Source organism: Anomaloglossus baeobatrachus, chromosome 1, assembly GCF_048569485.1.
Source record: "Anomaloglossus baeobatrachus isolate aAnoBae1 chromosome 1, aAnoBae1.hap1, whole genome shotgun sequence".
NCBI lineage: Eukaryota > Metazoa > Chordata > Amphibia > Anura > Aromobatidae > Anomaloglossus > Anomaloglossus baeobatrachus.
In genome coordinates, this window is record NC_134353.1 from 744,046,132 (window position 1) to 744,071,698 (window position 25,567).

At 50.3% G+C, this 25,567-nt stretch overlaps 1 protein-coding gene across 1 annotated transcript in view; it reads left to right on the forward strand.

Annotated features, from left to right (window-relative positions):
- ZCCHC8 (zinc finger CCHC-type containing 8) overlaps nucleotides 1–25,567 on the forward strand; it is a 167,775-nt gene that overhangs the window by 14,215 nt on the left and 127,993 nt on the right. The window contains exons 3-4 of the mRNA XM_075323130.1: nucleotides 4,958–5,029; nucleotides 5,345–5,450. Of these exons, the coding sequence (XP_075179245.1) occupies nucleotides 4,958–5,029; nucleotides 5,345–5,450 (178 nt within the window). The remainder of the gene's footprint in view (nucleotides 1–4,957; nucleotides 5,030–5,344; nucleotides 5,451–25,567) is intronic.

A 25,567-nucleotide genomic window follows, 5' to 3' on the forward strand; every position in this document is an offset into this window, starting at 1 on the left:
CCCATGGTCCTGTGTCCCCCAATGAGGCGTCAGAGAAAAAATGATTTTTGTGTACTCACCGTAAAATCGTTTTCTCTTAGCCATCATTGGGGGACACAGCACCCACCCTGTTGCCCTGTTGGGCCTTGGTTCTCTCAGTACCTTATTTGGTTATGACTCTTTCTCATGTTCCTCCGTTGAGATAAGTTCTTACTATTTTTTTTTTTCTCTTACTGCTTGTGTACTAAAACTGAGGTTGCCTGGCCCGGCCAGGGGGTGTATACTGCAGAGGAGGAGCTAATGTCTTTTGCATCTACTTAGTGTCCTCCTATGGATAGGCAGCATAACACCCATGGTCCTGTGTCCCCCCAATGATGGCTAAGAGAAAACGATTTTACGGTGAGCACAAAAAAATCCGTTTTTTTTCCTTCACCAAATTTTTCTTCTCATTGTATTTTTTAACTGCAGGATGCCTGTCTGAACTTTTTTTTTTGTTTATATATATATATATACACACACAGCAGATCAGTTAAAAAATAACAGATTTATTTTTTTTTATTTCTCTTGTAAGTTTGATAGATCTAAAGTTAAACTGACCAGGCACACAGATATATGAAAAAAGACGTGAATAATTCCATTAAATTGATGGAGACCCGGTGGACCTCATAGTCAGAGGGCTCCATCGGATGCTGCGGTGCTCAGCGTGCAGGAGGGTTGGCACTGCTGTTTTTCTCATTTTTCAGCAAATACTTTTTATTTTAGTCAGTTTCTATTTTTGGTGGATTTTTACCGTTGAGTATTTGTGGCATTTTTTTAAATCTCAATATCCTACAGAAGAGTAGAATTGTCACAACTACTGAAAGCTAAAAAATTGTAGCATTTTCGATGTCACTTGCTTTTTGTATAAGCAGTAGCAAAATTGTCCTGATTACTGTTATTTTTATTTTATTTTTTATAAGAAACACTGGATTTTTGTACTTTTAAAATTCAACAGCGATTTCCCCCCCCCCATCCTCTCCCTTCCCTTAAGGCTCCCTATAGAAGTCTTTAGTAAAAAAATGCACAGTTCAGTGTTTAAATGGTACTTAACAGCTTATACGTGCTGCCTAATCCATGGACAGCGTGTATCGGCCACTGGCTGTACGATCACAGCTTGGTATGTTTAACAAGGAAACTGTGGCATTTCAGAGAAAAACCTACTGTATTTTAATATCCGGCGAAGGACCAAGCTGCGCTTTACACTAGTGGGACAGGTTTACCCCACCTGCTAGCAGTGACTGACAGGCCTGTGTGTACGTACAAGGAGAGACCTGTCATTCCAGGGCAGCAGCCGGTACCGAGCCGAACTGTAGGCTAGTCAGACAGGCAGGTCCCAAGTAGCATTTATTATATGTTTTTCTTTGTAATGCTGCAGCATGTCAGAATCAAACATACCTGGCTGGGATGATATAGCCAGTGGCTGATAAATGCTGCCCACTGATTTCAACTCTGTTGTCATGGGCATTACTTCCCCGACTAGTCCGCCTTCTTAGCATGTTAGTATGCCCACAGGGACGTGCTAACATGCTATTCAATACAGCGCCACCAGAGGTGATGCACATACCTGTGAACGCTAAGGGTATGTTCACACATCAGGTTTTTGCTGTGCGACACAATCCGGCGCTTTTCTGAAAAACCGGATGTGGCAACAGCTGTTGTCGCATCCGTTTTTTTCCCCCATAGACTTGCATTAGCGCCGGATTGTGCCATATGGCCTTGCATTGCGTCCGTTTTTTGCCGTATGCTGCATATTTAGCCGGTACGGCGGCCGGATAAAATGTTGCATGCTGGGTTTTTTGCTGCGGCGAAAAAAACTCATTGTGCCAGATCCGGCGCAATGCGGTGCCATTTACAATGCAAGCCTATGGACGCTGGATGTGGCGTCCTGCGGCAAAAAAAAACGCATCCAGCCACCGGATGCGTTTTTTTGAACTGCGCATGCTCAGTATTAAACTGGATCCGGCAAAAAACGGACGGGCCGCATGGAAAAACTTATGCAACGCATCTGTTTTTTTCGCCACATCCGTTGCATAGGTTTTTGAGCCGGATTCGGCCAGACAGAAAAAAAACCTGATGTGTAAACTTAGCCTAATCTGAATGTCCCGTGCTTCCGGTCATGCACACTAGACCTGTTTGAAGCAGAGACACGTACACCTGGCTTCATTCTGCACATGCCCGGAAGTGCCCGGCATTCAGATCAGCATTCACCGCGGACACAGGGTACGTGCATCACCTCTTATGACTCTGCATTGAATAGCATGTTATCACGCCAAGAAGGCGGCTATTCGGGGGATGTAACACCCATGGGACTAGTCCCTGGCCTCATTAGCATATTATAAAGAATCTTTAGAAATACTTTTTGTAAAGATCTCTTTACCTGTGCTACTGATACAGGGAATAGCATATGCACCCAGACCTGCTCGTGGTTCTGGGTGCATATTGCACCTGACAGGTTCCCTTTAAGCACTGCAGATTTTTTGCACAGAATAACGCATTTATACTACGGGAGAACATGGCCTAAGGCTCTGTGCGCACTGGGAAATGGAATTTTCTTGAGAAAATTCCGCATCCTCTCAAAGATTACCGCACCCGCGGTAAAAAACCGCGGGAAACCGCACCCGAAAACCGCATGCGGTTTGCCGCGGTTTGCCGCGGCTTTACCGCGGTATTGTTCGCGGTATTGCCGCGGTTTTGCCGCGTGCGGGTTGGGATGTGCTTTATTGCATTCAATGCAATAAAGCACATTGAAGAAAAAAAAAAAAAAAAAAATACATTTAATTCTGATAGTAGATAGACAGAAGAATAGATAGAGGGATAGATAGATAGATAGACAGATAGATAGAGGGATAGATAGATGACAGATCGCTGCATTTCCCACGGTCGGCAGTGAGTTCACATTACCGGCCATGGGAAATGACCGGTAATTACCTCTGCTGTCTGCTGCATTCAGCCTGTGTCTGTGACAGTCGCGGCTGGATGTCAGCAGTGCAGGACGCAGGAGCCGGAGCTGTGGATGTCGGAGCGGTGGATTACGCCGGAGCTTTGTTTGGGGGGGGTTAATAAAATGGTGAACGAGGCTTGTTGGTTTTATTTAAAATAAAGGATTTTTCGGTGTCTGTGTTTTTTTCACTTTACTTACGGGTTGATCATGTCAGCTGTCACATAGACGCTGCCATGATCAAGCCTGGAGTTAATGGCGGTGGTCCCCCATCACCATTAACCCCTTGTATTACCTTGTCACCACTGCTACACGGTGGCAAGAAGAGCCGAGGACACGCCGGCAGTGCCGCATAATGTATGCGACAGTGCCGGGGCAGCTGCGGCTGATATTCTCGGCTGCAGGAGGGGGAGTGAGGCAGGGGGACATTATCCCTGCCCCTCTCCCTCCCCAGCCTGAGAATACCAGGCCGCCGCTGTGTGCTTACCTCGGCTGGACGGTAAATATGCAGCGGAGCCCACGTTCTTTGTTTTCTATATTTCCGTTTTCTTTCTATGTGTGTTCTATGTCTGTGATGTCTGTGTCTGTGATCTGTGTGTTTGTGTTTACTCTGCACGGCTTCCTCTTCCTGTAATGACATCACTTCCCTGCAAAACCGCAAGCAAGTGATGCACATTACCGGAGGTAAACCGCGAAATACCGCAGGGAATAACGCAGGAAAACGCAGTGAACCGCACAGAATTTGCTGCCTGCGTTATTCCCTGCGGGATTTCATGATTAACATTGAGTCAATGGAGTGAAATCCCGCAGCGATGTGCAGAAAAGAAGTGACATGCACTTGTTTTTGCTGCGGGATTCCCGCAGCAAAACATGCAGCTGTCAAATTCCGCCCAGTGCGCACAGGATTTTTTTTCTCCATAGGATTTGCTGGTGATTCACTGCAGAGATGTTATGAACATTTTCTGCAGCGAAACATGCAGCAAATCCGCGGCAAAATCCGCGAAAAATCCGGTAAGTGCGCACATAGCCTAAGAGCACTTTTTTTCTAATTTTCTGTCCCTCTTTGCAGAACCCTTGGAGCTAGGTTTTATAATTGCATTTAAAAATGTAATTTGCCTGTTTTTAGCATCCTCCAATGCTGTCCCCATCCTCTATTGCTCTTATCACTTAGGTCCAATTGCTATACTCTAGAGCACTGTATAGGCGTTAGGTGGATGACAAGGATAGTTGTTTCTTTCTACTACACATGATCTACTTCCAAACTTTTTTCCAGAATAGGGGTTCATAGTAATCAATAATAGCCCAAATTACTAGGATATGCTGTCACGTTCTGCCAGGTAGAGTCCTTGCACTGATTTAGGCTTGTCCTCTTTTTGGACTTTTCTCAGCTTGATGTGACACTAGAGATCTGGTGTGCAGGGAACTGCAGCACATATCCAGGAGAAATAAAAAAAAAGCAATACATATCAGTGTGCACACCTATATAAAATTGTATATTTTATTAGTTATAGACTGTGAACAATTACTGGACATTCCGAAGGTTAAAAACAATTAAATCCTAAATGCCATAGTCGCAAATGCATTACATAAATTATATAACTGTTATTTGACAAATATATCTATATGAATCAATCCCAATTGATTAAAAAGTCAGAGAAATCCAGGAATTAGGGCACCAGACGTCCTCCTTTCAGTAACTATTAGCGTAGAAAAATTACATTGTTTCGGCTATGCAGGCCCTTTATAAGCCATAGAAAAAGATTACAGTACATGTCTATTTTTCTAATAGCTTTATAAAGGCAATGTACAGCCAAAACACAATTTTTCTGCACTAATAAATTTAGCAAAAGGAGGATGTTTGGTGCCCTGGTTCCTGGATTTCTTTGTATTGGTACAACTGTGTTGGAGAGTTGCACCAAGTGCTCACAAATGTGTATTTGAATGGTACAGAATATCGTCTTACTGTCTGTTTAGATCATTTGTTATTGTTTTGTCTTTCAGTGGCTTGTTGGTGGATGATGTGCTTGATGGACCACTGCTCCAGATCCTATTTATGAACCATGTTGTTTCAAAGTAAGTCTTTTTGATCCATAACATCAATTGTGTATATGGGTGACCCAACTCTTACATGGCAGCAGATGTCTGGGAAGGAGAGGGGTAGTTTTGGTGTCATTGAGGTTGGGCTTTCCCCAGAAGTGTCTGAAACTGACCGGATGAACACAAATGCAGGTAAGACTCATTCGAGTGTGTATTGATGTGAAGGGGTGTTCAAGAGAAATAGATATTTGTTAAAGTATTTGGCCACTTAATATTTGTGCGGAATAAATGTATATTTTACTAAATTGTTAATTAAAACCTGCAACTGGGAATAACATTTCTTATTTATAGACAGTATCATCAAGAAGTTGAAGATTTTGTTGCAAATCTTCTCCAGAAGCATGAAGAAGAGAAGAGGTCCAACCCTGAAAAGGCGGAATTTAATATTAAACCTCAGGTAAGTCTTCTCTTCCATTTCTTAACACACGCTTTTGATGTTTTTATTAAACAGTCCCATCTTCTAAACTAATTTTCTGTCCCTTGTGCCTGCGAGTGGTGGTTGTGTACCACCCTCCTAGCCATTCCCACCAGTTTCTGTATCATTTTGCCACCTGGCTTCCTCACTTTTTATCTTGTGACATAACCACTGTCATCGTGGGAACTTTAACATCTGCATTAATGATCCTCACCATCTGCCACTCATCTTTTGTCTCCCAACTTTCTCTCTTGGCTTTTCACAGTTTACGAATTCTCTTACACAAGATGGGAATACCCTGGATCTGGTATTCTCTGCTTTCCTCAATGCGTGATCTTACTAACGCTCCTCTTCTTCTTTCTTACCACAATCTTCTTCTTTGTCAAGAACTGTCACCTTCATCAGGAATCCCATATTTACCACACATACTGAAATTTACATGTTATGAATACCAGCAACTTATGAACAATCTACAATCATCATTGGCCCAAATCTTTAACCTCTCATGTCCCGACTCAAACCGTTTAATAAAAACATTGGAAAGTGCCTTTGAAGCTACACCCCAGCACAGATGACGACAACCATCACACATGCTACAAGCATGGTTTCTCCAGCAGTGCTCTGTGTGTGCTGAGTGTCAGTGGAGAAAGTCCCTTTTGGCCAAAGATTTTATCCATTAAAAATAAATGCTTAAAACCTAAAACTCAGCCCTTCACCTCTGCAAACCAGTGTACTTTAACACCTTCATTGCCTCACTATCCCACAATCCTAAATTATTATTTGACACTTTTCACTCCCTCCTCTGTTCTAAAGTGCAGGCCCCTATAACCAACTTTAATGTTGACGATGTGGCAAATTATTTCAAAGAAAAAATTGGTAATTTCGGGAATCCGCCTATATCATGGCTCCTCTTCCCTCCAACACTTCACCAAATTCACTTTCCGTGTTTGACCTGATCACTGAAGAGGAGATACTTGGCTCCTCGCTTTTTTTTCGCCCCACTTCAAGCAACAGTGACCCTATGCCCTCTCGGCACCTTCAGTCCATCTCCATGGATGTCACGAATTACCTAAAATATTAAACCTTTCTATTTCAGTGTCTTCCACTTCTACTTCAAACATACCATCATTAACCCTTTACTAAAAAAAAATCATCCCTCAACCAGAACTTCACTGCCAACTATAGACCTATCTCTAATCTCCCTTTTATATCTCAACTCCAGAAACACTTGGTTCAATCTTGTCTAATCTCTGATAATTCTCTTCTTGACCCTTTTAGGTTGTGCACACAGTGCGTTTTTCGCAGCGTTTTTGCGTGTTTTTCGGGTGCGTTTTTGTTCAGAAAACTGCATGACTTTGCTTCACCAGCAAAGTCTGAGATTTCATTTTTGCGGTCTGCACACAGCGTTTTTTTTTTTAACTGCGTTTTTGTGGTGCCCACAAAAATGCAGCAAGTCAATTATTTTTGCATTTTTCACTGCGTTTTCCACCAATTGAGTTCAATGAGATGTTCAAAAACGCAATGATTATCGCAAATTGCAAATATAGCTGCGTTTTAGTGCGTTTCGATGACTAAAAACGCAGCTATAAACGCAAGGGGTGGGTAGTACAGTGAAGTGTACAGGAAGAAGATTCCTTCTGTTGGTAAACATAGAAGCGTGAATCCTCCCGGTACTGCCATCGCTGCTTCCACCTCCCGTCCGGCGCCGTGTCCGTTCCCATCCTTCTCCATGTCCGGACGGGAGGTGGAAGCAGCTGCGAAATCAAAAGTGAACAGTAGAAAAAAATCTCATACTCACCTGTCTGCAGACTCCCGGTACATGTCCGCTCCCAGCTCCTCTTCCCTGTACTGCCACCCCTGCTCTGGCTGTGTGCAGACTCCCGGGCACGTCCGATAGCTGCAGTACCTGCCGCTGATCAGCTGATTCGGTCACCTGACACATCAGCTGTTCGTATAAGTCCAGCGGTCAGGCGTGAGGCCGGCTTTTTACTGCCCGGTCGGTTTAACACTAGAACTACTGGACTCGTGACACCTAATAGAACTACATAGTGCGAAGTAGTCAAAATGACAACCTCAGTAGTTCTAGTGTTAAACTATCAGCTGATGCGGTCAGGTGACTTCATCAGCTGATTACCGCCGGGACCTGCACCGATCGGACAGGAGTCTGCACAGAAGGGAGTTTTTTTTTTTTTTTTTTTGCACTGATGCATCAGCTGATTGTATAAACGCCGTTTATACAATCAGCTGATGTGTGATGTGATTCACTTGCTTGAACCTGACACATCATCTGATCGCTTTGCCTTCCAGCAAAGAAGGAAATGACATCAGACCTTTTTTTTTTTTTTTTTTTTTTTTTTTTACTTTCTTTGTCGCTCCATTGGGAGACCCAGACAATTGGGTGTATAGCTTCTGCCTCCGGAGGCCACACAAAGTATTACACTTTAAAAAGTGTAACCCCTCCCCTCTGCCTGTACACCCTCCCGTGGATCACGGGCTCCTCAGTTTTATGCTTTGTGTGGAAGGAGGCACACATCCACTCATGCATTCTCATACATGGTTATGTCGGATGGAAGAAAAGAGGTCCCCAATGGGGTCCCCGGCATGTTCCTTTCTCACCCCACTAAGTCGGCGGTGTTGTTGAGGTATCCATTGCGGGTACGGAGGCTGGAGCCACATGCCGTCTCCTTCACCATCCCTTATGCGCCTCTGGGAGAAGTGGGATCCTATGCGGTCATCCATGTGCTGGGACCGTGCTCCATCCGCAGCCCCTGGTGGAACCTGCCGGACCGGAGCTTATTCATCCCCAGGGACTGGGCCCTGCAACTTGAAGGTACTCTGTATCCTCATGTGGGGGCTGTACAGGGGTCGCACCTTCCCCCCGGAAGCCGCGGTGGTTCCGTCCGTTATCTTTTCGGCGGACCTCCGCGCCGACCGTGCCTGCTTGTCGGCCGCGGCCTTAAATTTAGCCCCCGGCTTCGCCGCGGCCTAGTCCGAAAAATCTCGCCCCCGAGCCTGCCTGTCAGGGGTAAGGGCGGGATTGCCGACATGACGTCGGCCTTGAGGGCTGGAGCATCCTGCATGTCTCCCTCCCCCCTCATTGACCACTTGGGGACTCCAGATTCCCGCTCTTTGCTAGCGCCGCCCTCGGCTCCACTCCCCCCCGAGAGCTCCGGCAGCCATTTTTAACATTCTGCTGGTGGATGCTATTCAGCAGCAAGGCTCTGCAGCTCCGGGGGATCCACGACAGGAAATCTGGAGGACACACTCGGCTAGTGAGCGGTTGGTAAGCCACACCGGTCACCCGGTGCTGGTCTCCCCTAAGGTGCCGGGATAGATAGATCTGTTAGGAAAGGCGGTATACCCTTTTCCCATATACCCTCAGTGGTCACTCTCCTAAGAGACATCAGCATGTCGTCCACAAGGAGCAAAGCTACTAAGGCACAGATTTTTTCGCGGCCTGTACCTCTTGTGGGGCTATGTTACCTGCGGGATCCACCTACCCTCACTGTGATCAATGCTCGACTCCTGCCACGCTTGCTCAGCCGGAGCCTAGGGCAATGGTGGGCCCCTCGGCTCAGGTAGATCCCCCTGCTCCCCCTGAGCAGGCTGCAGGGGCAGAGTCACCGGCGTTGGCCTCTTTCGCTGAGAAACTCTGTCACTTTCTCAATCCAATGCTCAGTCTATGGACAAATGGTCATCTAAGCTGCTTGAGGCATTGCAGTCCAGACCGGGCTCTTCACAGGCCCCGGTCCCTGTTAGTTTGTCTCCTCCAGGTCCTTCTCGGTCCGCGCCGCAGCGCGCTCCCAGGATAGCCCCTAGGTCCCAGGAGGAGGACTCCTGCCCGGATCGCAGCCCCAGACCTGCTAAGCGGTCTCGCTGGGATTCTTCCCCGGCCTCCTCACGCTGCTCTGGATCCCAGTTTGAGGACTCTCAGGAAGACAAGGCGGACGTGGGAGCTCAGGGCTCTGACCCTGACTTCGCCCTTAACCTTGATACCCCTGAGGGGGACGCATTAGTAAAGGATCTTATCTCGTCCATCAACCAGGTGCTGGATCTCTCACCACCACCTCCTCCTGCAGAGGAGTCGGCTTCTCAGCAGGAGAAACACCAGTTTCGATTCCCCAAACGTACGCGCGATACGTTTTTTGATCACTCTAACTTCAGGGACGCTGTCCAGAAGCCCAGAGCGGTCCCGGACAAGCGCTTTGCTAAACGGCAAACTGACACGCGTTATCCCTTTCCAGCTGAAGTCGTGAAGGGCTGGGCACACTCTCCCAAGGTGGATCCTCCAGTCTCTAGATTGGCTGCTAGGTCAGTTGTGTCGATTGCCGATGGCTCATCCCTGAAGGATGCCACTGACAGACAGATAGAGCTCTTGGTGAAGTCTATTTATGAGGCCACGGGCGCGTCTTTTGCCCCGGCCTTTGCGGCTGTGTGGGCTCTCCAAGCAATCTCAGCATGTCTGACTGAGATTAATGCTGTCACGCGGAATTCTGCTCCGCATGTGTCTTCCTTGACCTCTCAGGCATCAGCATTTTCGCCCAATCCTCTTCGTCCAACCGGCCGGAGAAAGGCCAGAGGAACTCCTATGCGTGGCGGTCTAAGTCACGCCCCCAAAAGGCCGCAGGAGGCACTGCCTCCAAGACGGCCTCCTCATGACTCTCGGCCTCATCTAGCCACATCCTCGGTCGGTGGCAGACTCTCCCGCTTTGGAGACGCCTGGTGGCCACACGTTCAAGACCGATGGGTGAGAGACATTCTGTCTCATGGTTACAGGATAGAGTTCAGCTCTCGACCTACGGCTCGTTTTTTCAGAACCTCTCCACCCCCCGCACAGGCCGATGCACTTTTTCAGGCAGTGGACGCTCTAAAGATGGAAGGAGTTGTGATTCCCGTTCCCCTTCAGGAACGTGGTCGCGGATTTTACTCCAACTTGTTCGTGGTGCCAAAAAAGGATGGGTCATTCTGTCCCGTTCTGGACCTCAAGCTGCTCAACAGACATGTGAGAACCAGACGGTTTCGGGTGGAATCTCTCTGCTCGGTCATCGCCTCGATGTCACAAGGAGACTTCCTAGCATCGATCGACATCAAGGATGCGTATCTCCATGTGCCGATCGCACCCGAACATCAACGTTTCCTGCGTTTCGCCATCGGGGACGAACACCTCCAGTTCGTCGCATTGCCCTTCGGCCTGGCGACAGCCCCACGGGTCTTCACCAAAGTCATGGCATCCGTCGTGGCGGTCCTGCACTCTCAGGGCCACTCGGTGATCCCATACTTGGACGATCTCCTAGTCAGGGCCCCTTCTCGGGTGGCGTGTCAACGAAGTCTTACCGTCACTCTGGCGACTCTCCAGCAGTTCGGGTGGATCATCAATTTCCCGAAATCCAAGTTGACGCCGACACAATCACTGACTTACCTCGGGATGGAGTTTCATACCCAGCCAGCGTTAGTCAAGCTCCCGCGGGACAAACAGCTTGCTCTGCAGGCGGGGGTGCAGTCACTTCTTCGGAGTCAGTCACACCCCTTAAGGCGCCTCATGCACTTCCTGGGGAAGATGGTTGCAGCTATGGAGGCAGTGCCGTTCGCGCAATTCCATCTACGGCCACTCCAATGGGACATTTTTCGCAAATGGGACAAGAGTTCGGCTTCCCTCGACAAGAACATCTCTCTTTCACTTGCAGCCAAAACATCACTTCAGTGGTGGCTCCTACCCACATTTCTGTCTCGGGGAAACTCCTTCCTCCCTCCAACCTGGGCCGTGGTCACCACGGACGCGAGCCTGTCAGGTTGGGGAGCGGTTTTTCTCCACCACAGGGCTCAAGGAACCTGGACTCCAATAGAATCGTCCCTTCAGATCAATATTCTGGAGATAAGGGCAGTATATCTAGCCCTATTGGCTTTCCATCGGTGGCTGGAGGGCAGGCAGATCCGAATCCAGTCGGACAACGCCACTGCCGTCGCCTACATCAACCACCAAGGCGGCACTCGCAGTCGTCAAGCCTTCCAGGAAGTCGGGCGGATTCTGCAGTGGGTGGAAGTCACAGGCTCCACCATCTCCGCAGTTCACATCCCGGGCGTGGAAAACTGGGAAGCAGATTTTCTCAGTCGTCAGGGCATGGACGCGGGGGAATGGTCTCTTCACCCAGACGTGTTTCGAGAGATGTGTCGCCGCTGGGGAAGGCCGGACGTCGATCTCATGGCGTCACGACACAACAACAAGGTCCCGGCCTTCATGGCACGGTCTTAGGATCACAGAGCTCTGGCAGCGGACGCTCTGGTCCAGGATTGGTCGCAGTTTCGACTGCCATATGTGTTTCCCCCTCTGGCGATGCTGGCCAGAGTACTACGCAAGATCCGGTCCGACTGCCGTCGCGCCATTCTTGTCGCTCCAGACTGGCAGAGGCGGTCGTGGTATCCGGATCTGTGGCATCTCACGGTGGGTCAACCGTGGGCACTTCCAGACCGCCCAGACTTGCTGTCACAAGGCTTGTTTTTCCATCTGAATTCTGTGGCCCTCAACCTGACTGTGTGGCCATTGAGTCCTGGCTCCAAGCGTCTTCAGGGTTATCTCAGGATGTCATTGCCACCATGAGACAAGCCAGGAAGCCAACGTCCGCCAAAATCTATTACAGGTCTTGGCAAATCTTCTTATCCTGGTGCTCTAACGGTTTTCCTCCATGGCCGTTTGCTTTACCCACATTTCTTTCATTCCTACAATCTCGAATGGACAAGAGTTTGTCCCTCGGCTCTCTCAAGGGCCAAGTGTCGGCGCTCTCCGTGTTTTTTCAAAAGCGTCTAGCCAGTCTTCCGCAGGTCCGCACGTTCCTGCAGGGGGTTTGCCACATGGTCCCACCTTACAAACGTCCGTTGGAACCTTGGGATCTTAACAGGGTTCTGACGGCTCTTCAAAAGCCGCCTTTTGAGCCCTGCGAGATGTCTCTCTCTCCCGTCTTTCTCAGAAGGTGGCCTTCCTGGTGGCAGTCACATCACTTCGGAGAGTGTCTGAGCTTGCAGCGCTGTCATGCAAAGCCCCCTTCCTGGTTTTCTACCAGGATAAGGTGGTTCTGCGTCCTGTCCCGGACTTTCTCCCTAAGGTGGTATCCCCTTTTCATCTAAATCAGGATATCTCCTTGCCTTCCTTTTGCCCTAGTCCAATTCACCAGTGTGAAAAGGATTTGCACTCTTTGGATCTAGTGAGAGCACTCCGGTTCTACGTGTCTCGCACGGCGCCCCTGCGCCGTTCAGATGCGCTCTTTGTCCTTGTCGCTGGCCAGCGTAAGGGCTCTCAGGCCTCCAAGTCAACCTTGGCTCGGTGGATCAAGGAACCGATTCTCGAGGCCTACCGTTCTTCTGGGCTTCCACTTCCTTCAGGGTTGAAAGCCCATTCTACCAGAGCCGTAGGTGCGTCCTGGGCTTTGCGGCACCGGGCGACGGCTCAGCAGGTGTCAGGCAGCTACGTGATCTAGTCTGCACACTTTCATGAAGCACTATCAAGTGCATGCCTATGCTTCGGCAGACGCCAGTCTAGGTAGGCGAGTCCTCCAGGCGGTGGTTGCCCACCTTTAAGAGGGGGCCATTTTTCGGCTCCTTTTCTTGAGGTATTCTTTTACCCACCCAGGGACTGCTCTTGGACGTCCTAATTGTCTGGGTCTCCCAATGGAGCGACAAAGAAGAAGGGAATTTTGTTTACTTACCGTAAATTCCTTTTCTTCTAGCTCCTATTGGGAGACCCAGCACCCACCCCTGTACCCTTCGGGCTGGTTGTTCTTTTGTGTACACATGTTGTTGATGTTGATTTTGTTCTTATGGTTCATGGTTTTCAGTTCTCCGAACATCCTTCGGATTGAATTTACCCTAGACCAATTTATAAGTTTTCTCCCTCCTGCTTTTGCACCAAAACTGAGGAGCCAGTGATCCACGGGAGGGTGTATAGGCAGAGGGGAGGGGTTACACTTTTTTAAAAGTGTAATACTTTGTGTGGCCTCCGGAGGCAGAAGCTATACACCCAATTGTCTGGGTCTCCCAATAGGAGCTAGAAGAAAAGGAATTTACGGTAAGTAAACAAAATTCCCTTTTTTACAATCTTTAATGGCATTGTTCACTGGTAAAAGAAGATGCATAAAAGCGCAGTGAGCAAAATCGCAGCAAAAAACACGGTAAAAACGCAGCGTGTGAACTTACCCTTACAATCCGGTTTCTGCTCCTTACACTCTACTGAAACTGCCCTTACAAAAGTCTCCAATGATCTACTAACGGCTAAATCTCATTGCTCGGCCCTGCTGATCTCCTGGATCTCTCTGATAAATTTGACACTGTGGATCACCAGCTTTTACTCGGAGGACTAGTAAAATAAAAGTAACAAGAATGTTTTTAAAAATAAAAAAAAAAACAAAGTTCAAATCGCCCCATTGAAAATTAAAACAATAAAAAATATACAGTATACACATTTGATATCGCATGTTCAGAAATGCCCGATCTAGCAAAATATAAAATCAATTAAAGGGGGTTACCAGGCTTATTTTGCTATGTTTTGTTTATTGCACTATTGGGCTACATTGGGGCAGGTAAGGCCCCAATGATTACTAGTATTATCTCTGTAGGTATCGGTGAACACTGTCACCCCCTCTTTACCACTTGATCATACCCTATCTTGCATTTTGTACTTCAACCCCTTCACTTGACTATGGTCGGATAGAATTATACTGTTGGTTCTGAGGCATACCGTTTTAATCTATTGAAATAAAGTATTGTTACAGGGGATTTTTTTTCTTTGATCTTTATATTATTTATTCCTCTTTTTGATTATTGATTTTTGTTTTTTGTAGCAATAGCTCACCATGCATCTTTAAAGTACTCTGCTAGAAGTCCATCGGTTTTGGGCACTTTTTAGTTTTCTATTGATTTTAGTGCGTCCTCCAGCTCCTCTAAGGTCAAACACCGATCTAAAGGCTGGTTCACACTAAGTGACAGCGACAACGAGGTCGCTGTTACGTCACCATTTTCTGTGACGTAACAGCGACCTTGTAAGTCGCTGTTAAGATCGCTGCTTAGCTGTCAAACACAGCAGCCGAAGCAGCGATCATAACCGCGAGAGCAGGGAGCCGCGCACACTGCTTAGCGCTGGCTCCTTTCTCTCCTAGCTACAGTACACATCGGGTTAATTAACCCAATGTGTACTGCAGCTACATGTGCAGAGAGCAGGGAGCCGCGCACACTGCTTAGCGCTGGCTCCTTGCTCTCCTAGCTACAGTACACATCGGGTTAATTAACCCAATGTGTACTGCAGCTACATGTGCAGAGAGCAGGGAGCCGCGCACACTGCTTAGCGCTGGCTCCTTGCTCTCCTAGCTACAGTACACATCGGGTTAATTAACCCGATGTGTACTGCAGCTACATGTGCAGAGAGCCGGAGCCGGCAGCACAGGCAGCGTGAGAGCTGCGGAGGCTGGTAACTAAGGTAAATATCGGGTAACCACCTTGGTTACCCGATGTTTACCCTGGTTACAGCTTACCGCAGCTGCCAGATGCCGGCTCCTGCTCCCTGCTCGCTTCATTTCGTCGCTCTCTCGCTGTCACACACAGCGATCTGTGTGTCACAGCGGGAGAGCGCCTTTGAAGAAAACGAACCAGGGCTGTGTGTAACGAGCAGCGATCTCGCAGCAGGGGCCAGATCGCTGCTCAGTGTCACACACAGCGAGATCGCTAATGAGGTCTCTGTTGCGTCACCAAAACCGTGCCGTAGCAGCGATTTCGGTAGCGATCTCGCTATGTGTGAAGCACCCCTAACAGTTCCCTTGTAGCCTGAGACAGACTGGAATGGTAATCCTATCAAGATAAGAGAAGACATCACTTTCCAAAAAGGTGTTTTTTGGACTTGTATACATTGGTGTGATAGAGATGAAAATTATTAATTACGTCCTCATTATCGGAGACTATCCTCTCGCTTAATGCCACCAGCCAATTTGTCCCTTAACTATATTGGCTAAAAGATGTCCTGCGCCTTCACCTTCCACAAAAAAAATGTGTTTAGTAATCTGCTGTTTTTCGGATGCCAATGATCAGACATAATTTTTGGGGCATTCTCCTAATCCCACCTATGACCCTCAGTAGGAGCTTCAATGCATTTTTTTTTTTTTCCCCTTCGTAAGCCTCCTGTTGCATCTGATGAGTCTAATTCGTTGTTTCTCTGACGCCTCATTGGGGGACACAGGATCATGGGTTTTATGCTGCCTATCCATAGGAGGACACTAAGTAGATGCAAAAGCATAGCCCCTCCTCTGCAGTATACACCCCCTGGCCGGGCAAGGCAACCTCAGTTTTAGCTTAGTGTCTGTAGGAGGCACATCTTTCAAGGTTTTGTTATTTTTTAAGAGCGACGGTTTCCTTTTGGGACCGATCTCCCAATACCATCAACGGGCGGGAACGCGGAGTGTTGCCTCCATGTACCCCCTCCTGCGACGCTGGATCCTGGGCTGCCTTTTACTGGACGACTGGTCCCACAGACACCGATTTTCCAGAGCCCACGGCAGAAGCACAATTCCTCAGCCCCTCTTTGCAGGCTCTGAGTTGAACATTGCACTGTGTGACCGGACACAGCAGGCTGACTCTGCTATTCCACTGCCTGGACTGAGGCAGTGTTAAGGTGAGATCCCCCCTGACTGGTTTCCCAGACAAAGGGAGAAAAGACGGTGCAGGGAAGGCTCCCAGGACTACTGAATTTACAGTATTTATTATGAGAAAGTCCCTTGCTGATTGCAAGGAGGAGAGCCCCAGGGATCCTGAACACAGTGTTAATTTTTCTCTAACTGCGTGCTGGCTGGAGGAGGGGGAAGTCCCTGCTGTTTGCAGAAAATCCTGCACAGATAATTTGCCCAGAGCTCAGGAACTCACACTGTTTGTTTATTTGCTCTGCTTATTTGCTCTAGCTGCTCTGATTGCAGGAAAGCTGGCAGAGATAATCCTCCAGTGACAAGCTGTGTGCTGACTGGAGGGAGGGGGAGAAAAACTGTCACAGAAGCTCCCTTCCCGCCGTTTTTTGCTACCGACAGCAAGGGGGCACACTTACTACTTCTTGGCGCTCTTTTAGCGCTAAGCCCCGCCCCCTGTGGGCCACGATACCCCCCCCCCCTTCAGGAAAGCGTACGAAGTTCTCCAGAGAGCTTACTCCTTCCTGAGGACGCAGGGCCATCGGCTGATTCTGGTGAGGTACCTGCTTCACTTGTAGCTCTGCTGAGCATTGCTCCCCCTCCGGGCATACTCCTATTAGGAACATGCAGAATTCTAAGGGTGCTAAGAGATTATTCAGCATGCACTGCCTGCCACGCTGAGCTACCTCTTCTCTCTGTGAGTCCTGTGCCCCCCAAGACCCCCTCGCCACCACCGCCGCAACCGTCAGCCCAGAGCCTAGGGCTCCCAGCCCACCGGAATGGGCACAGTTTCTGTCCCAATCCATGGAAAAACTGTCACAGAACCTGGTGCTGGCTATGCAATGTCGTCCTCCACACCCTTCTGGGTCCCTGGACGGAACGCAGCCTGAGGATACCCCTATGGAGGATCCTTCTGAGGTAATCCGGGCCCATGCTTCACCGGTTGCAGGGATCAGGAAAAGAGCACACGGCCGGGTGTCTACAGCACTCTCTCATGGTCCCCATGGCTCTCCCTCGGGAGCACACAGGGCAGGCTCTCCCACACGCTCCACGGCTTCTGAAGAGATGGAGGAGGGAGAATGATGTTTGTACTAAGAGGATTCCTTGGTTTCAGCCTCCCCAGATGATCAAACTGCAATAGACTCCCTTATAGCAGCGATCAACCAAACTCTGCATGTGGAGGATCCCCCATCCACTACCACTGACCATGCGGCCTCCTTTAAGAGGGCAAGGAAACCCCAAAAGGTTTTCGCTGATCACCCAGAGTTTCAGGATATCCTCACAAAACAAAGGGAGAAGCCTGAAAGGCGCTTCGGTAACCGAAAATTCATGGACTCCTGGTACCCTTTTTGCCTCACCTGCCCCTAATGGCTAGGCTGATCCGCCCTCGGTCGACCCTCCCCGGTCTCCCGCCTTGCCACAAAGATGCTCCTGTCTTTACCCGATGGCTCTTCCATCAAGGACCCGACAGACAGACAGGTGGAGCACCTCGCCCGCTCTGCTTTTGAGGCTGCGGGTTCCTCCCTGTTGTTAGAGCCGGGCCCTCTTTCCTCTCAGGTATCTGTTGAGGATCGGCCGGTTCTGAGTGTGACGCTTCAACACACCAAGACAAGACGTCTGTAATGTATTAAAATCAATCTAACACTGTTTATTAAAAGGTTATATCGGGCTTTTATACCCTTTGATTACATAACATGAGACACGTGATATAATTGCACAATTTTAGGTGGATACCAAATATCATAAGTCAAAGTTAATCTCTGTTATACTTCTGGGACATAAACAAAGAACTGTCCAAAATTAAGTTCCCAGAAATACTTGGACACATAACCACATAAGGGAGTGTAGGGTCCCAAGGCCATAATGGATATATTTATAATAGAAATGAATAGCATTGGGCTGGAAGGATACAAAGGTTTTAAGGGATGTGATAAGAAGTATTATGCCAAGTCTCATTTAACAATAAGACATATTTTTGGGACCATTACAGAATTAATCAGACTTTGGAATACAAACAGCATCTTGTAAGAAAAGTACGTATTTGTAAGAGAATAACAATTCTAGGAAACCAAGTTATCACCATAGCAAATAGCAGATGTGGAATAGAACATCAATTACTCATACTTGGTTATATAACTGCTTATATAACCAGACAAAATTATATAAGCAGACAAAATGGTGAACAGGTCAAAATGGCTTCTCTAACACTCTCGCCCTCCTTTGCTGCTGTGTGGGTCGCAAAGGCGATCTCGGTCTGGGCAGAATCCCTTAACACTTCGCTTGAGGAATCCCAGTTCACTCATACCTTCACAGAGGTAACAGCTCAAATTGCCGCTGCGGCGGAGTACCTCATGCAGACCTTCATGGACGCTGCTACCTGCGCAGCCTTTGCCGCCTCAAATACCATAGCTATCCGTAGAGCTCTCTGGCTCCGACAATGGCGAGCGGACTCTGCCTCCAAGAAGTCTCTCACGGGCCTTCCCTTTTTTCCAGACCGATTGTTTGGCGAACGTCTGGACAAGCTCATTTCTGATGCCACGGGAGGAAAGAGTACCTCCCTTCCCCAGCTGAAGCCCAGGACGACCTTCACCAGACGTCCACAGTCCTCGTTCCGCTCCTTTGGCACTCATTGGTTGGTTGATATCCTGTGCTGTCCCCGCCACCAGCCGCGGACTACGCAGGGACCGACCTTCTCAGCTCTCCCCGAAACCCACTTCGTCATGTCAGCCTAGACCGAAACAGTCCAGGACTAGGGAGACTTGTCCACGACGTTTTCCCCCCTCATGACTCCTTCGGCGCCCCGGAAGACACACTCATTGTAGGAGGGCGACTGCGGCTCTTTCAACACATCTGGGCTGCCGCCTCAGACGACAAATGGGTGCGAGAGCTTGTGTCTTCCGGTTACCAGGACCCGACCCCCGAGTCGGTTCTTTCGCTCAAACCCCCCCAAAGACTCGAAAACGACGCAAAGCTCTTTTTTCTCAGCAATCCACTCGCTCCAAACAGCAGGAGTGATAATACCTGTCCCGGACAACGAGAAGTTCAGGGGTTTTTTATTCCAACCTCTTTGTGGTTCCCAAAGAGGATGGGTCCGTTTGACCCATCCTGCACCTCAAACACCTGAACAAACATGTGCACGTACGGAGATTCAGAATGGAGTCCCTAAGGTCCATTATTGTATCCATGGTTGAAGGGGAATTCCTCGCCTCCATAAACATCAAGTACGCGTACCTGCACATACCCATCGCCCCAGATCACCAAAAGTTCCTCCGCTTCGCAGTTCAGGACTCCCACTTTCAATTCGTAGCTCCACCCTTCGGCCTTGCCACTGCACCAAGAGTCTTCACCAAAGTCATGCCGGCCGCCATGAGCGTCCTTCACGTCAGGGGAGTAGTCGTTCTCCCTTACTTGGACGACCTCCTCATCAACGCCCCCTCCTTCCGCGACTGCTCAACCAGCTTACAGATCACTGTGGACACCCTATCCCGCTTAGGGTGGCTAGTGAATCTAGACAAATCATCACCGATCCCATCACGATCCATCACCTTCCTGGGCATGTCCCTGGACACCCGTCGGGGCTTGATCTATCTCCCCCTGGACAAGGCGATCGCTCTTCAACGAGCGGTACACTGCCTTCTACGTCCTCCTTCTCGCTCCATTCGATTCAGCATGAAAGTGCTCGGCAGGATGGTGGCGGCTATGGAAGCAGTACCCCTTGCTCAACTGCACCTCCGCCCACTGCAGCTAGCCCTTCTAGCGGCCTGGGACAAGAGCCCATTCTCCCCGGACAGACATCTTCACCTGACTCCTTCAGTCAGGTACACACTCCGCTGGTGGCTTCGGTCCTCATCCCTATCGAAGGGGAGATCCTTTCTCCCAGTGAACTGGCTGGTCCTGACCATGGATGCCAGCCTCCTAGGTTGGGGAGCAGTGTACCGGCACCACATTGCTCAAGGACGTTGGATGCCCCAGGAGTCTTCCCTACCCATAAACATCCTGGAAATCTGCGCGATCTTCCTCGCACTCAGGGCGTTCTGCCCTCTGCTAGCGGGTCATCAGATTCGAGTCCAATCGGAGAATGCGACAGCTGTAGCCTAAATCAATCGCCAATGGGTACACCTGCAGCAAGGCAGCTTATCTCGAGGCCCACAGGATCCTCAGCTGGGCCGAATCGACAGGGTCAGTGATATCAGCGGTACACATACCGGGGGACTGGGCAGCAGACTTCTAAGTCGCCAAGGCCTGGCTGCCGGAGAGTGGTCTCTCCACCCAGAAGTGTTCCTGCCCATCTGCACTCGCTGGGGTACACCAGACGTGGATCTAATGGCAGCAAGGTTGAAAGCAAAGGTACTCACGTTCATAGCCAGGTCAAGCGACCTGCAGTCCATCGGCGCGGATGCTCTAGTCTGCTCCTGGCACCACTTCCGCCTGCCTTACATATTTCCACCTCTACCCCTGCTGCCGCGAGTAATCAGGAAGATCAAGGCAGAGGGAGTCCCGGTGATACTGATTGCACCGGACTGGCCCAGGCGCGCCTGGTACGCCGAACTAGTACAAATGCTCGTAGACGTACCGTGGCGCCTTCCAGACATCCCAGACTTGCTGACCCAAGGGCCCATTTCCCATCAGAACTCCAGAGCCCTGAAGCTGAAGTCATGGCCATTCAGACCTGGGTATTAACAAGAGCAGGATTCTCCCCCGCGGTTATTTCCACAATGATCAGCGCCCGAAAGCCTGCTTCATCCCGCATTTACCACCGTACGTCAAAAATCTTCCTTTCATGGTGCAGGGAAACTAACGTCCAGCCTCTGCCTCTGGCCATCCCCAGAATTCTCGATTTTTCTGCAGCTTGGCTCTCAGTTCCCTTAAAGGGCAGGTCTCAGCGCTCTCAATCTTCTACCAATGCCGCCTGGCTCAAAAACTGCAGGTCAAGTCCTTCCTCCAGGGCGTTTCCCATCTAGTTCCCCCGTACAAATGGCCGCTGGACCCATGGGACCTCAATCTCGTTCTGGACGGTCTCCAGAGGTCTCCCTTTTGAACCTCTCAAGGAATCCTCCCTTGCTCCTCTGTCCTGGAAGGTAACATTCCTGGTGGCAATTACGTCCATCAGACGGGTTTCGAAGCTAGCAGCACTCTCTTGCCGCGAACCTTTTTCTGATCTTTCACCAGGACAAGGTGGTTCTGCGCCCCCTTCCGGATTTTCTTCCAAAGGTTCCTACCCCGTTTCATTTGAACGAGGACATTGTTCTGCCTTCCTTTTGTCCACACCCAGTTCACAGGGTGGAAAGGTCTCTGCATTCGTTAGACCTCGTCAGAGCTCTCAGATATTACATATCCAGGACAGCCCCCTTTAGGAAAACGGACTCTTTGTTCGTCATTCCTGAGGGGCCTAAGAAGGGACAGGCAGCTTCAAAGGCAACTCTGACTCGCTGGATTCGCTCTGCGATCCAGGAAGTCTACCGCTTGCAACTCAAACCCATTCCTAGTGGGCTGCGGGCTCATTCCACGTGAGCAGTTGGCGCTTCGTGGGCCATTCGGCATCAGGCTTCAGTGGAACAGGTGTGTAAGGCTGTGACCTGGTCTAGCCTACATATGTTTTTCAAAGCATTACAGAGTCCATACCCAGGTTTCAGCTGAGGCAAATCTGGGTAGGACAATTCTGCAAACGGCAGTAGAGCACCTCTCTCAGTAGGTGCTCCAGGCTGTCTGGGACTGGTTCCTAGTCCTTGGGTTGTGTTGTCTTTCTTTTATTTTTCCCACCCATGGACTGCTTTAGGACGTCCCATGGTCCTGTGTCCCCCAATGAGGCGTCAGAGAAAAACGGATTTTCTTTGTCGCTCTATTGGGAGACCCAGACAATTGGGTGTATAGGCTATGCCTCCGGAGGCCGCACAAAGTATTACACTCAAAAGTGTTAAGCCCCTCCCCTTCTGCCTATACACCCCCCGTGCTCCCACGGGCTCCTCAGTTTTTTGCTTTGTGCGAAGGAGGTCAGACACGCACGCACAGCTCCACAGATTGGTCAGCAGCAGCTGCTGACCATGTCGGATGGAAGAAAAGTGGGCCCATATAGAGCCCCCAGCATGCTCCCTTCTCACCCCACTCTTGTCGGCGGTGTTGTAAGGTTGAGGTATCCATTGCGGGTACGGAGGCTGGAGCCCACATGCTGTTTTCCTTCCCCATCCCCCTCAGGGCTCTGGTGGAAGTGGGATCCTATTGGTCTCCAGGCACTGAGACCGTGCTTCATCCACAACTCCTGTGGAGCCTGCTGGATAGGAGCCGGGTATCGTTCAGGGACATGGCCCTGCTACTTGGAGGTACTCTGTGTCCCCGTGGGGACCGCGCACAGCAAAACTCCAGCTTTGCTGGGTGTGCTAGTGCACCGGGGACCGCGGCGCTGACCGGGTTAATATGTGCCATTACACACTCAGCGTTGCTGAGTGTGTTTTATGTATAGGGACTGCCGCACTGACCGCCGCTGCCATTGAAACACTGTGGCGCGGCTGGGACTTGTAGTGCGCTGGGGACTTCCACGCCGGCCGCGCTTTTACGGCGGCCGCGTTTATTACTAGAGTCCCCGGCTTTTTGCGGCCTAGTTTCCTTTCCTCCCGCCCATAGCCCTGACAGGCAGGGGAAGGGCGGGACGCTGCACAGAACGAGCAGCACTGAGGGCTGGAGCATGCTTTGCATACTCCACTCCCCTCACTGTGCACAGTGCAGGCACCAGTTCCCGCTCTTTCTGGGTCACGCCCACGGCTCCCTCCTCTCCTCAGGACGCATTCCTGTCAGCTCCTCGGACGCTGCAGAGGGGGACAAAATCTGGGAGACCCAGGCAGGGACTCTGGTGGCCTCACAACCGCTTTAAGCGGGTGGTAAGCAGCACCTGTGGTGCTAGCCCCATTGTGCAGTAGTGTAACATTATATGTTTATTTTACACTGTATAGTGCACAGTTGATTTCTGGCTATATACCCTATTGTGTTGCTCAGGGAAGATAATAGCATGGCGCCCACGAAAGGCAGGGGTGCCAAAACACAGGCTTATTATGTTGCCTGCGCCGCATGTACGACCCCGCTACCGGCAGGTTCCACTGACCCTCATTGTGTGCACTGTTCGGCCCCTGTAGCACTTACTCAGCCAGAGCCTCTGCTAGGGGGGGCCCAGGGGGAGCCACCTGCTAACACTGTTCAGGTGACAGGGACGGAGTTTGCAAAACTCTCTGAGACTATGGCTAAGATACTGGAAGCCTTGCAGTCCAGACCGGTATCTCAGCACAGGGACTCTGTTGATTCTTTGTTCCCTGGCCCACCTCAGCTGGACCAACAATGTCCTCCCGGGGTATCTCATGGATCCCAAGCTGAGGGTTCTGACACAGACCCCAGCCCCAGACCGACTAAGCGAGCTCGCTTAGATTTTCCCTCGACATCATCATATTGTTCAGGGTCTCAGCGAGGGGAATCGCTGGTTGATGACGCGGAAGTAGCTGATCAGGATTCTGATCCTGAGGCCGCTCTCAATCTTGATACTCCGGACGGGGACGCCATAGTGAACGACCTTATTGCGTCCATCAATCGTATGTTGGATATTTCTCCCTCAGCTCCTCCGGCGGAGGAGTCGGCTTCCCAGCAGGAGAAATTCCGTTTCAGGTTTCCCAAGCGTACACAGAGTATGTTTCTGGACCACTCTGATTTCAGAGAGGCAGTCCAGAATCACCATGCTTGTCCAGATAAGCGTTTTCTTTTTCGCTCCTAATTGGGAGACCCAGACAATTGGGTGTATAGCTACTGCCTCCGGAGGCCGCACAAAGTACTACACTTAAAAGTGTAAGGCCCCTCCCCTTCTGGCTATACACCCTCCCGTAGGAGTACGGATTCCTCAGTTTTAGCTTTGTGCGAAGGAGGTCACACACGCACGCATAGCTCCATTGTTTTTAGTCAGCAGCAGCTGCTGACTATGTCGGATGGAAGAAAAGAGGGCCCATACAGGGCCCCCAGCATGCTCCCTTCTCACCCCACTGTATGTCGGAGGTGTTTGTAAGGTTGAGGTACCCATTGCGGGTACGGAGGCTGGAGCCCACATGCTGATTCCTTCCCCATCCCTTTTTACAGGGCTCTGGGTGAAGTGGGATTTACTGGTCTCCAGGCACTGAGACCGTGCTCCATCTACAGCCCCTGGAGAAGATGCTGGATTGGAGCGGAGTACATCAGGGACATGGCCCTGCTTCCTCAAGGTACTCTGTGTCCCCGTGCATTTCGCGCTCACACCGCAGCATGCTGGGTGTTGTAGTGCGCCGGGGACATCAGCGCTGCGGCGCTTGGGCCATGGCCTCATTTCAGCTTCGCTGAAGCGGGCACACTTTTGGGGAACGGTCGCGCCGGCCGCTGGGACTGCGGCGCGGCTGGCACTTGTGGTGCGCCGGGGACTTCAGCGCGGGCCGCGCTTTTACGGCGGCCGCGCTGATAACTCGAGTCCCCGGCTTTTGCGGCCTGGTTCCGTTCGTTCCCGCCCCCAGACCTGCCAGTCAGGAGAGGGGCGGGACGCTGGTCAGTGCATCAGCGCTGAGGGCTGGAGTCGTTTTTACATACTCCAGCCCTCACAATAGGCACAGAGGGGACACTGTTTCCCGCACTTTTGTTTGGGAACTCCCACGGGCCGCCCCTCTCCACAGACGCCGGCAGCCATTCCTGCTGACACGCTGAGCTGCAGAGGGGAGCCGGGGAGACCCAGACAAGGAATTCTGCGCCTCTTACCCGCTATTCAGCGGGCGGTAAGCAGCCCTCCGGGCTCACCCCCTCTTGTGCCAGTAGTAATCTTAGTATTTTGTTCCTGCAAATACTTTGTACTGCATAGCGCTGGTCGCCTTTTGGCTATAGACTCTCTCACATTGCAGAGAGCCAACAGCATGTCGTCCACAAAACGCAAGGGTGCCAAGGCACAGACATTATATGCTTCCTGTACCGCATGTGGGACTTTTCTACCGGCAGGCTCCAATGACCCCCATTGTGTGCAGTGCTCGGCCCCTGTGGCACTTGCACAGCCGGGACCTCCGCTGGACGTGACCCAGGGTGTACCACCTGTGAATGCTGTCCAAGTGACAGGAACTGAGTTTACAGCTTTTGCTGACAGAATGTCTCTCACTATGTCACAAATTCTTGACACATTGCGGGCTAGGCCTGTACTTCAGGCCACGGACACTGTGCAATCATTGCCCCCTGGTCCCCCTCAGCTGAATTACTTCCAAGCTCCGGGACGGGCACATACACCTCAGGGTGAACACTCTGACTCGGACGATGGTCCCAGGCAACCTAAGCGGGCTCGCTATGAGAGGCCTTCACATTCATCTCAATGGTCAGGATCCCAGCGAGATGAATCTATGGGTGATGAGGCGGACGTAACTGATCTGGATTCTGATCCTGGGACCGCTCTCAATCTAGATACACCAGATGGTGATG